At 46.6% G+C, this 12,026-nt stretch overlaps 2 protein-coding genes across 2 annotated transcripts; one reads left to right on the top strand and one right to left on the bottom strand.

Annotated features, from left to right (window-relative positions):
* The first annotated feature begins 1,982 nt into the window (after positions 1-1,982).
* LOC109753759 (uncharacterized) lies at positions 1,983-6,846 on the top strand. Its single transcript, XM_020312680.4, has 3 exons — positions 1,983-2,462; positions 3,951-4,043; positions 4,129-6,846. Exons 2-3 carry the CDS (start codon positions 3,984-3,986, stop codon positions 4,537-4,539), a joined length of 471 nt encoding a protein of 156 aa, XP_020168269.1. The 5' UTR covers positions 1,983-2,462; positions 3,951-3,983; the 3' UTR covers positions 4,540-6,846.
* LOC109753758 (uncharacterized) lies at positions 4,695-8,246 on the bottom strand. Its single transcript, XM_020312679.4, has 4 exons — positions 7,804-8,246; positions 6,952-7,180; positions 5,375-5,499; positions 4,695-5,290 (listed from the first exon to the last, which is right to left on the bottom strand). Exons 1-4 carry the CDS (start codon positions 8,128-8,130, stop codon positions 5,192-5,194), a joined length of 780 nt encoding a protein of 259 aa, XP_020168268.1. The 5' UTR covers positions 8,131-8,246; the 3' UTR covers positions 4,695-5,191.
* Positions 8,247-12,026: the final 3,780 nt, after the last annotated feature.

Here is a 12,026-nt window from a genome sequence, read left to right on the forward strand (position 1 = left end):
ATGTTCCAAACATCATGTTGAAAATGGATCTTTCGGTAGTCACACGGCCTTGTACTCCGCATCAGGTCGAAATGATGCTAGAGGATAGTTGGGACATCTTCCCACCATAGATCATCTTCTCCTTTAGATGCCGTAGTCAGCGCTACGGAATCTGTCACCCTCCATGCACCGCCCCTCCTCCTCGGCCCTGGCGGCGGCACCCACCACGAGCACACGTGAACCGTGCTTGCTGCATCGTTAGAGCATCTACAGCCGGGCGCCTTAAACCCGCCTCATACGCCCGGGCAGGCCGCCCGCTCACTGTTCGGTCACGATTTTGACCCAGACGGGCCCCTCAAATGGCCCTCAAACACCAGGGCTGACCGGCACCCCCCCATATCCAGCCCAAATATGGGGCGGATATGTGGGCGCCCAGGCGTATCCGGGCACGCCCGCCACGTCGGACCCGGTCCACGCTGGCCCATCCGACCCTACATAAAATTCTTCCCATCCGCTCGCCGGACCAAACCCTAGCCACCTCACTCCCCCTCCCCTCCACCACCCAAGCTCGTCTCCGACTCCTTCCGGTTGTCTCCGGCATGGCGGGCAGCGGATCCGAGTCCTTCACCTCCAGATCCGTCGACCCCAAGTTCATCCCACGCGGCCCCGAGAAGGAGCTGGCCGTCTGGCCTCCGCCGCGCCCGGGAGGACGCCCGTGCATGTAATAATATGGATTTGAGGTATCCGAATGTGAAATGCGTTTTTTAAAGGGTGACTGGTCACTGTCCGCGGACGCGCCCAGGCGCGTCCGTAGGCGTTTGAGGGGTCGGATTTGCCAACTCCGGCTGTAGATGCTCTTAGAGGGAGCGAAAAGGAGGAAGGGAGGTTTCCGTCGGAAGAAACTCGCCGATCCATAAAAGACAGATCAGGTGGTTTCTTTCCATGGCCATCCCCAGGTGTCTACCTGAAATAAAGTACTAACAACTACTAAAACCGAAAAGGCAGGGATTTCGATTTCCAGCAAATGCAGTCAAAGAAGATTGGGGCATAAGCACCCAATCACCCAAACAAAATCATGCATCTACTAACCCAGACGACAAGTCTACAAACATCTAACAAATCCAGCTAATCCTATGGGGGGAGGTGATGGGGACATGCATGGGGTGGCAATTAGATGGACAGTGATAGGGCTGACACCATGTGTGTTGAACTAATCATGCATGCAGCTCTTGGATCTTGAGGCCCTGACTTGTCAAAATCCTTGGAATGGGAGTGAACAGTTTGCTTGCGTTGCAGGCCTCTCCCTCCCTCCCACATATCCTGAGGGTGAGGGGGGACCGGGACCAACGCATGTATGTTATTGTTACCAACCACTCCCACATAACTCGCTATCCAATCACACTGCCCAATCTTGAGCAGCATATGAGCCAACACAAGATCCACACTTGAATTCTGAATCTGGTCAGGATTCATTGCTGGATCTGTCTGTAGGAAAAAAGATCCTGCCTTCAGGTTAATAGTAATTCTTCGCAAAAAAAATAGTAATTCTTCGCTTGCCCCTTGGGCCTTGGCCGTAAGAAAGTAACTAACCCGGTAAAACTGATGGGCCTTGTACTGCTTATTACAGTATTTCCTTCTGTTGTGGCAATCAATTGAGTTGGGCACCTTTTTTATACTCTTTTCTTTTCATGTGATGCTGAGGCATATGTTCTGACTTTGGATGACAGTAATGAAAGATTATATCTATGAGCTGTGACAAGTGGTGATGATAATCTTAATCCAGTGCACATGCGAGTACTCCTATAAGAGATCTAAAACACCCCTCAAAAAAATATGAGATCTAAAACATGACATGCCTAGCTGTCTGTTCAGTGAACCTCATGATGCAGTGATCCACAAAAAAACATTCTAATAAACCAACAAAAGCTCCACAACCCCACTGAGAACACAAACAATCGAATAAACTCGAGACTAAAGAAACCTACACTTGTCATAACATGAACAAGATCCGTCGTGCGATAAACATATCGATTCGTGCAATTCGACAACGGAAATCTTGCACGATGTAGCGTGGGAGGGGGGCCGCGCTCGGATTATTGGCCCGGGAGATGAGAATATTAATAGCTGGGGCTTGTTATCTTGGTCCTATCCTTTTCTTGGCACTACCTACATAGGAGCATCTTTGGCTCCTTTATCATGCATGAACTCCATTGGCCTAAGTGGCTTGGGTTTGTTTGGCACGGCCACAAGGCCCCACCATGACAGTAGAACTAATGACAGGAGAGAATCTTAAATCCCCTCCCTCCCCTCCCTGCCTCACCAGATTTGATACATGCCAACCTGTTGCTTCTTAACAGAACCAAAAAGGTTTGGACCTTGGCCTAGAAGTAGCTAGCAAGAGAGATCTTCTTGGGGGAGAAAGAGGGAGAGTGCCTTACCTTGTTCAGAAGAGAAGAATTCAGAAACAGGACTCCTTGCCAGAGGTGAGCACAAGTCTCTTGATACTTCCTTCCTCTTTCTTACCTTGTTCATCTCCGATGATTCTTGTCTTGAAAGTTCTGCAATTCAGCTAGCTTTCCTGGGACATGATAATAATATCTTCAAAGTCTACGAACCACGGTCCTTTGATCGGTTCTTCGTTCTTTCTGTTCTTCATTCTTTGTAATTCCATGTGCAAAGGACGGTGCTGATGCTCAGCCTTGCGAAAGTGCAATGGCATGTTTCTATTTGCCAGGAAGCTGTAGCTGGTCTTCCTCCTGTCGTTTTAGGGCTCTCTGATCTTTTAAGGACTGCCATCTGTGTTGAAACTGTTTCCTAGTTTCTCTGGGGAAGCACAATGGCATGCAAGCATATAGAGCAAGGAAGGAGATGCAGAATTGTGTCATGTTTTCTACTCCCTCCGTCCGAAAAAACTTGTCCCAAGCTTGTTTCTCAAATGGATGAATCTAGCACTAACTTGGTGCTAGATACATCTATTTGAGGGACAAGCTTTTCCGGACGAAGGGAGTATAAGTCTTTTTAGACATTTCAAATGGAATACAACATACGGATGTATGTAGACATATTTTAGAGTGTAGATTCATTCATTTTGCTCCGTATGTAGTCACTTGTTGGAAATTCTACAAAGACTTACATTTGGGAACGGAGGGAGTATAATTCTATCTCAAAGAATCAAACGGTACTACAGTTGCAGGGTGTAAATTCGGTAGGTTTCAATTTGGGCAGGGATGGGTGGGAAACACTGAAAGGCTGATGGAGTTTGGGTTACAGATAGGAAAACCTACATATTTTTGTAAAATCTAGTACGTATATTAGAAGCCAAAATTAGAATTGTGCAGGCATACGAACTTAAGATGATCAGACCTAAAAATGCTTCTTACCATAGCCTCCACGAACTCAAGATCTTAGCAGTCCAAATTGTCTGACCAACGTGCATAACTCCCTTTCATATGATCTACGATGGTATTCATGATATATGCTTTATATTGCTCTAAAACTCTCAGCCAATTCACAAGGAAAATACGTACCAAACTTTTATATAACATTTCTCGACAGAAAAAACAACCGGGTCTCCCCCATGTTATTTCCCTGTAACAAACCAGTTCACATGCTCACATAAAAACTGATTAATTTGTTAGGTCACGTCACACACCACCATAGCATTTATTTATGCTTGCATAGGATACTCATTTACACAACTATACAACTTATTAATTGGCAAAATGGCAAAGCAAGCTGGATACTCCTATGTGGAGAATAATAGAACTTGTACAGAGCTATAGAGAAGCAAGTACAATCATTCAGAAGCTACACATGAGAGTGTCTCCATCTCAAGGTAGGAGATAATTCACGACAAGCAGACACGCAACCAGCACATAACAAAGCTCCAATTATTGCAACGCATATGCAGTATCTTGCTATTGTTGGGAGAAAAACTTTTGGTGCTCATGTGTCAGGCTCTGATGAAACAGGTGAGGCTGATACTTCGTGTGGGTTGGTGAGAGATGGAGAAGAAACATATGAAGATGGCCATCCTGAGGCAAGAGCAGACATTCAGACAACAGGTAAACCAATGTCTGGTTACAAGTAGTGCCATCTTCTAGCTATATTGGTGGAAATATTGAACGGACTGTTCTTTTGTTGAAGCAGGTTCACGAGCTGCATCGCGTATACGAGGTTCAGAAGCGGCTGATGAAGGAGATGCAGGCTGTTAAGATGAGCCCAGCTCAGGCAAGAGAGGATACTCGACCAGAACCGATGCTGGATACAGATCGACCACAATGGCACATCAACTCAGGCGAGAAGACCGCTCGTTTCACCGAGGACTTCAACCTGGAGCTGACACTAGCAACTGGGGGTGATACAAGGAAGCAGGAGATGACATCCAACTCCGAGTCTGGAGCAACGGTGACATCGTCGACTTCTGCTGAATCAGAGTCGGGGCAGCGATTCCCCAAGTCCAATGTAGACCTGAGGTTTCAACATGAGAGCAAGAGGCATGATGATCAGCTCACGCAGTCTCCCTGGCTCTACCAATGTTTAAGTCTCAAGATGGCTTAATGGCTTAGCTACGGGTGGCTTACAGAAGCATATGCATTATTATATGTACATCAAAAAACTAATTCGTTGCAATCAGAGGAATGCGATCAATAGAAAGTCATCATTCACATCTACAAAAAATACAACAAAATCATTTCAAAGAACACCAACGCCAAGAAAAAGCGAACAAACTGTGTAATCGTCTTCTTTCTGCGTACAAGGGAGGGAGATGTACATAACTATCCGCTAATAAATGTTGCATTGTATGTAGAGATCTTCAAGCGTAAACCTTACCTTGTCCACTTTATCTTAGGGACAAGAACAATTTTACCTAACATCTGCATAACTGGGCACAGACAATTTGGTAAAAACTGCTTGTTTCTAAGTGCAATATGACAAACTTCAGAAAGATGGGAGAAATGCCTAGTGTCATTCTACCATCCATACAGAAATGCCTACCCAAAACTGTACGCAAGCTAGAAAAGCCTGGTGGATACTACTCTACTGAATACGAAATATGCCTAGCAAGCAGTTTGTCTCCGTTTTCGTCGTTGAACATTGAAAGCTTAAATGAGCTAGTGGTGGTAATGACGGCCCCGTCATAGTTCCAAGTAATGCCCATGAAGACTTCCTTTCAGAAATAACTGGCAGAAACTCAGTCATTTGATTATGACTAAGAGCTCGTGATCACCTTCACGCCTGGTTTCTTTAAGCCGGCCATGTATGTTAGGTAGATGGTCCAAAGAAACGCAAAGGAATTGCTTACTAGCGGCTGAAAAATAAATCCTCAGTTCAGATTGTTGTCAAACAAGTTTGAAGCTCAAATAGGTAGAATATATCAGGGACTTAACATTACCTGCAAATGAACAGGGATAAACTTGAAAGTGATGAAGTCACAAAGAGGCCAATAAATGAGCCCACTTTTGATGGTCGGAATTATATCCCGCTTTAATCTTGCAATGATCTCTGGGATCGTCTCACCTGGGAATCATATCGATCAAGCAATTAGAGGACTCATGAGTGTCATTGCCAGAATATACGCAAAAGAGAAGTTTTTGTTTTGAAGTTGGCAGGGAAGGTATACTGCATGTACGTTTATCTGAACATAGCTTCTCACATCATGATCTACAGTACACAGTGGGCATAAATGTTTACTAGTCCCTCTGACTTTAGTGATCTAAACGCTCTTATATTTCTTTACGGAGCATGCAAAACTTATCATGAAATTGGTGGTATTGTGGTCCGTGACCCATAGGACATTTTACCAGATATATAGAAGGATCTTAGAAACCAGTAAAAGCGTAAATTTATGATCATTTTGTGTGTGTGTGTGTGTGTGTGTGTGTGTGTGTGTGTGTGTGTGTGCATGTGTAATTGGGATGTCAGCAGAAATTAGAAATACTGCGCCTCAACATATAAACATCAGACTGTTAGTGAAGGAATTTACCAAGCGAAACAATCACCAGCTTTTGGGTTTTTACATGTTTCTTATGTTGTCCGTCGGTCATACTAAGTTTGAATGGATAAAGACCAAAATAATAGATGGGTACGACTGCAAGGACAGACTGCAGTCTAGTAGCATGACTACACTTAGTTGATGCAGCTGGAAGGCACAGAACAATAAATTCTGGCATTATTATTTTATGAAACATAAACAAGGAGCATTAAAATTGAATGGCCTATCTTGTATTGTTATCTTTTTGTATCGAATATCCATTGACAAATTTATCTCCAACTAACATCTTAATTTATATCCATTGACAGCTGGTATACAAATATTTTTCATGTTCTGCAGAATATGAGGTGCCATGTATGGTCTGAAAATTGGCCATTTACTACTTTCACTTCCACCTTCAGGCCTACTAACTCATTGAGTATAATTTGCGGCCAGAAACCTAATATTTCAGAACCAAGCAGGATGTTTCAACTCTAGCAGACTTAAAAGTACAAATGGTAAATGCATGAAGGAGATTAGGGATTCAACAATAGGAAAATGAATCATGCAATTAGGTTCTAACATTCTTTTATTTTTTCTTTGGAGAGAACGAATCTTTAGAATCCCAGGAAGGAACTACTTAATTTTAATACCACATGTTTACCTTTTCTACTACAATATGCTAAACACAAATAAACAATACAACAAAAAACATCAGCTTAATTGTGTATGGTGTGTTATTGTGTGCTCAGATATTTGTTTGTATATTAACAATGCCGAAATAGAGTAATGACATGCATATAAAGCAGCACAGTTGGAGTTGATAGGTCAATATTATAAAGATAGGGTAATAGAAGCAAGTCCCAAGAGAAGTAAAAACAAAATCAAGTCAAGAAGATGGGGAAAAAACAGAAAGCGCATTAACAACAAAACAGAAGTACATAGTAAATTTAAAACTATGTAAATATGTCTTATAGAGAAGCATATGAGTATGATACCTTGTAATCCTGCATTATACGAGAAGAAAATACAATTAATAATTGGGCCATAAACTGCTTGTCCTAGAAACATCTTCTTGAAGGTGCTCACTACATCCTTTTTGGGGACTACTTTTGAGATAAAGTTGAACCAATAGTGCAGTGAAGGTCCTGAGAACAGCATCCCATAACTAGCCATGCGCAGAGTCCTAATTAGATCGAGTGACTCCTCAGGAGGAAGTGTGATCATCTGAAGAGGCAACGACAAAACAGAAGAAAATATATAAGAAGCAATACCCCTCCTAAGGAAACAGTAAACAGCAGTCAATCGCAACTTAGTTCCTGGCGTGAACTGGTTAGCCGGTAAATGCAATCAATTACAAGAGTTCATACTGCAAAGCAGTGTTCCTGACAGTGAAGAAACCAAAGGATAAAGTCCACATGCTGGCGGTAGCATCGTGAGTCAAAAATTCCTACGCTCAAATGCACTACATTTAGAGTTTCTAAGAGGATTGCCATCTCCATTACTTCAGAGGTTTAGAATTTGGATCAACTCGAAACAATTATTTCGATCTGTGCTATTTCCAGAAATTCGCTACACTAAAATGTATTTTATGAACTTATGCTGACGATAATATAGCACCATTTCTACAAAATTGATGTTTTGCTAATCCCGCGTTTCTGTGACTCAAACAGAACAACGACATGATTTATCACGACCATGATTACATACGAAATAAGAGCATAAGAGAATATCATCTCCGACTGCCGAAGTGAACCGTTCCAGGATTCCAGCGCCACGGAAATCACCAGCAACGGCGTTTCCTCCAGGAAATGAAGATTTGGAGATAACGCGAAAGAACACAATGTCACCTGGGAGGTGAGGTCGGCAACGGTGTAAATTGTGGCAGCCGTGATGCTCTTGGTCAGCAGGGGCCGCGCCTCGATCGAGCCCAGGTACCACGCGACTACCCCGGACCCGATTGATCCGCTCCTCCTAGTGGTAGGGGTGAAGGCAGGGGTGAAGCGCGCGGACGCGGCGTGGGAAGAAGGCGGCGGCGGAGGTGGGGGCGGGAGTGGAGCAGAAGGGGGCTTGGTGGAGTGGAGGTGGGAGCGGACGTGGGACCAGGGTGTGCTGAAGCTTCGGCGGATCGGTAGGAGGACACGGCTGCCAGCGTGAAGAGCTCCGGCGGCGACCATGGCGGCGGCGGCGGCGGGGGGTCTGGGTTTCTGTGGTTGTCCAGTGCTTGCAGGGTTTAGAGGGTCCGGGACTTGGAACACAAGAAAGGAGGAGGGGAAAGGGGCCGGGGCGCACGCCGCAGTGTCGTGTGCCCTAAAATATACTCCGTCCGTTCCTAAATATTTATCTTTCTAGAAATTTCAAATGGTTACCACATACGGATGTTTATAAACATATTTTAAAGTATAGATTCACTCATTTTGCTCCGTATGTAGTCATTTGTTGAAACCTCTAGAAAGACAAATATTTAGGAACGGAGGGAGTACACGAGAGTCTAAATCTAAACCGTGCTTCTTCGTACGATTAGTATATGTCGTTACGCGAGTCCTGCCATCTATCTGCCACTTTCTTCTAGGCGCTCAGGGTGGATGGTGCGTCGGCAAGTGAAGTTCTGCAGCAGTTGGTGGTCTTGGAGGTTTTCGGCGTCGGTCGAGACGCGGTTCTGTGTATCTCTCTAGGATAGGCTCTTTTGCGTTGTAGCTCGCTTGACGTGGTGTTTGTCTTTGGCCTTGTTGGGTGTGGTGTTCGTGCTACACTCTTTGTTCGCATCGAGTAGTAGCTTTCTTGTAACTATTTTCTGCCTTCTATAAAGCTAAGGTACATTTAGGCGTACTCTCGAAAAAAGTATATGTCGTTACGCGAGCCAACCAACCCGTGGTTGGATGGATAGAGGGACATTGGTATCTTAGCCCACCAGTGTTCAAGTCCTGGTGCTTCATTATTTCTGAATTTATTTTAGAATTTTTGGCGATGTGCTTTCAGTGTAAGGAGACGTTCCCTTCGACGACGAGGCGCGCCTACGGTGACTTCGTAAATCTCAGGATGATATATCGGCTCGGTCTCTCGGAGGTGCTCATAGGGGTAGGATGTGTGTGCGTGCATTCATAGGGATGAGTATATGTGTGTATGTATGATCACTTGCGTTTGTACCGTGTTAAAAAAAGTATATTGTGGTTGCGTTGCTAGGAATATCATTAGCTTAAGGGATGATAAAAAATATGATGTCTTGCTGATGTTGCATGGTTCACAATATAAAAGAGAGCAATAATGTGATGAAAGATCATGTTGCGGCAGTTGAAGAACCTTAAGCAAGCAAAAGGAAAATGGAAAAAGAAAAAATTGTCACTCCCGCGAGCGATCCAGAGGGTTAGCCGCTGCCGAGGTTCCCCTTCCTTCTTCCTCCTTCCTCTCTGACGCTAGAGGACACGGCTGAACGAAGCCTAGTCGGCGCCGGCGGTGGAGGAGATCCCTCCTCTTCATGCGCACGTGGTCTGGCGCGGGCCAAACTGACCGCCCCTGGATGTTGCACTTGTCGTCCGGCGCGACAACACAGCCGTGCGTCGGAGTTGTCGGTGGTGTTGACATGGCGGCGATGTGACACGATATGGTGGTGGTGCTCACTTCGGGCCAAGATGGTGGTTGCTGTCGGTGCGACGACGCGGGCGGATCCGGTCTCGGGTGGAGTGGGCAGTGGGCAAAGCGGGTTGCGAGTGGCCGCTCCAGCCGTGGTTTCTGGCTAGTGGACGTGACCGCATAGCAGTGGTGGTTGTGGCATTTGTGGCGGCGGCGCCTGTCTAGGGCTCTGACATGTTTCGGTTCTACAAGTGTCATGGTAGGGGCTCATTGTGGTGGCATGGGTCGTTGGCACGATCGTTGTGGCTTTGGCAACGACGATTGGTATTTGATGGCGGAGTGCGGGTGGTGGTGGCATCCTCCCTTCTCCTGGGTCCGAGCCAGCGTCACGCGGCCTGCAGGCGCGCCGACAGTGGCTCTGACCTAGGGCTCGCTCTTGGGACGGGCACTGGCGGATTTAGGATATGGAAATGTGGGGCAACCATGAACAACATTCCAATGGCTATAAAAAATACTATACTACACCAAAATTAGTATCATGGACAAACATTGCACTAGTAAAATAGAATTTTTTTAATTTGTTCGTGGTGGCCACCCCCACCCTTAGATCTGCCAATGGGATGGGTCAAGGTTGTCGCTCCGAGTAGGTGAGGTTGGGCTCGGCCCAGGCGGTGCTCGCCGGTGGTGAGGTGCCTCTCCTAGAGGCAGTGGTTGGTGGTGGCGGCTGATAGCTAGTACGGGAAATCGCAGTACCCTCGGTAGGGTGGTGACGGTGTCCTAGAATAGAGGGTACTAACTGATGACCCACAAGTATACGGGATCAACCGTAGTCCTTTCGATAAGTAAGAGTGTCGAACCCCGAGGAGCAGAAGGAGATGTCAAGCGGTTTTCAGCAAGGTATTTTCTGCAAGCACTGAAATTATCGGTAACGAGTAGTTTCATAGCAAGATAATTTGTAACGGGCAATAAGTAGTAACTGTAGGAAAAGTGCAGCAAGGTAGCCCAATCATTTTCGTAGCAAAGGACAAGCCGAAACGGTCTCTTATAATAAGCAAAGCATTCTTGAGGACACACGGGAATTTCATCTAGTCACTTTCATCATGTTTGTTTGATTCACGTTCGTTACTTTGATAATTTGAAATGTGGTGCTTGGGCGTTGTTCTTACTTGAACAAGCCTCCCACTTATGATTACCCCCTCTCGCAAGCATCCGCAACTACGAAAGAAAAATTAAGATAAATGTAACCGTAGCATTAAACATATGGATCCAAATCAGCCCCTTACGGAATAACGCATAAACTAGGATTTAAAATTCTGTCACTCTAGCAACCCATCATCTAATTACTACTCCACAATGCATTCCCTTAGGCCCAAAGATGGTGAAGTATCATGTAGTCGATGTTCACATGACACCACTGTCGGCGTTCTGGGAACGGTGGTCTCCAGACTTGCCTGCCTGCGGCCCACGGCGTGGCTAAGTCAGAGGACCGTATGGCCCATCTTCATCAACAAGGCATCCAAGACCCTCGCGAGGCGGACGACGCAAGACCTCCTCAGGAATGGCCTAGCCAGGCGGGCTCACGAGGAGCGGAGATATCGAGGCGGGGCAAACCTCACGAGGCTCTCGTGACGTGAGCCATGACGATCGGCACCAGGCGGGCGCCAGCGTGCGTGGCGTCCTTGTTTCCTCTTTGGTGCTAAGGAGGCAAGCGCAGGCGAGGAGTACCGAGGCATCAGGCAAAGGTTGCCATATCGGTGCAACGAGACCAAGACTAGAAGGACAGCAGGACGGAGGTCATCGTGGAGCCCAAGACGGCGTCACCACCAGAGCCTTTCGCAGGTGAAGACCACTTTTGTCAGGATAGCTTGTACTAACTGTCCCCCTTCAAATTTGCCCGCCGTTGTTGGCTCCCTTCCCGCTCAATATTTGAGGAGAGGACCAGGGCCTATATAAGTAGAACTAGCCACCACAGTAGAGGCATCGAGTCCTCACCCACACACAAGTTCGACAAGCACAAGAATGCCTCAACCTCAAGAGGCTGTTCTCCCCCCTGTACTGTTCATCATCAGCCCAAGAGGCAATCCACCACCACACACACTGGAGTAGGGTATTACACCACAACGGTGGCCCGAACCAGTATAAATCTCATGTCTTTATGTGTTGCGAGTTCGAGGAGTTCGTCCGTGAGATCTTAGCAAGTTAGGGCGTGGATCGGTAGGAGGGAAAGACTTCGCGCGCACCCCAGTGTTCGAACCTTAAGGGTTTACCGGAACCCCACATCCGACATTTGGCGCGCCAGGTAGGGGTGCGCCGTAGCTTCCCTTCCATCAATTCGTCGCTCCGTCGTCTCCATGGCGGACGCTCGCCGCGCTCGAGCTGAGCGTCGGGCTGCCCTCACCACCCGCGTTGCTCAGACGGCTCCCGTCGGTGGGCCACCTCGCCGTTCTCCGTCTCCCGCCGCCAACGCTGCCACCGGCCCGGCGGGGAACGAGCAACAGGCGTC

The sequence above is a fragment of the Aegilops tauschii genome, chromosome 5 (assembly GCF_002575655.3).
Source record: "Aegilops tauschii subsp. strangulata cultivar AL8/78 chromosome 5, Aet v6.0, whole genome shotgun sequence".
In the NCBI taxonomy this organism is placed as follows: Eukaryota; Viridiplantae; Streptophyta; class Magnoliopsida; order Poales; family Poaceae; genus Aegilops; species Aegilops tauschii.

What these genes read in the sequence shown, in the direction of transcription:
- LOC109753759 (XM_020312680.4), top strand. Translation starts at nt 3,984, where the DNA reads ATGGAGAAGAAACATATGAAGATGGCCATCCTGAGGCAAGAGCAGACA. An exon ending in AGCAGACATTCAGACAACAG is followed by an intron (nt 4,044 to 4,128) that starts GTAAACCAATGT and finishes TTGTTGAAGCAG; the next exon opens with GTTCACGAGCTGCATCGCGT.
- LOC109753758 (XM_020312679.4), bottom strand. Translation starts at nt 8,130, where the DNA reads ATGGTCGCCGCCGGAGCTCTTCACGCTGGCAGCCGTGTCCTCCTACCG. An exon ending in GTATAATGCAGGATTACAAG is followed by an intron (nt 5,500 to 6,951) that starts GTATCATACTCA and finishes TATGATTCCCAG; the next exon opens with GTGAGACGATCCCAGAGATC. An exon ending in TTATCCCTGTTCATTTGCAG is followed by an intron (nt 5,291 to 5,374) that starts GTAATGTTAAGT and finishes TTTATTTTTCAG; the next exon opens with CCGCTAGTAAGCAATTCCTT.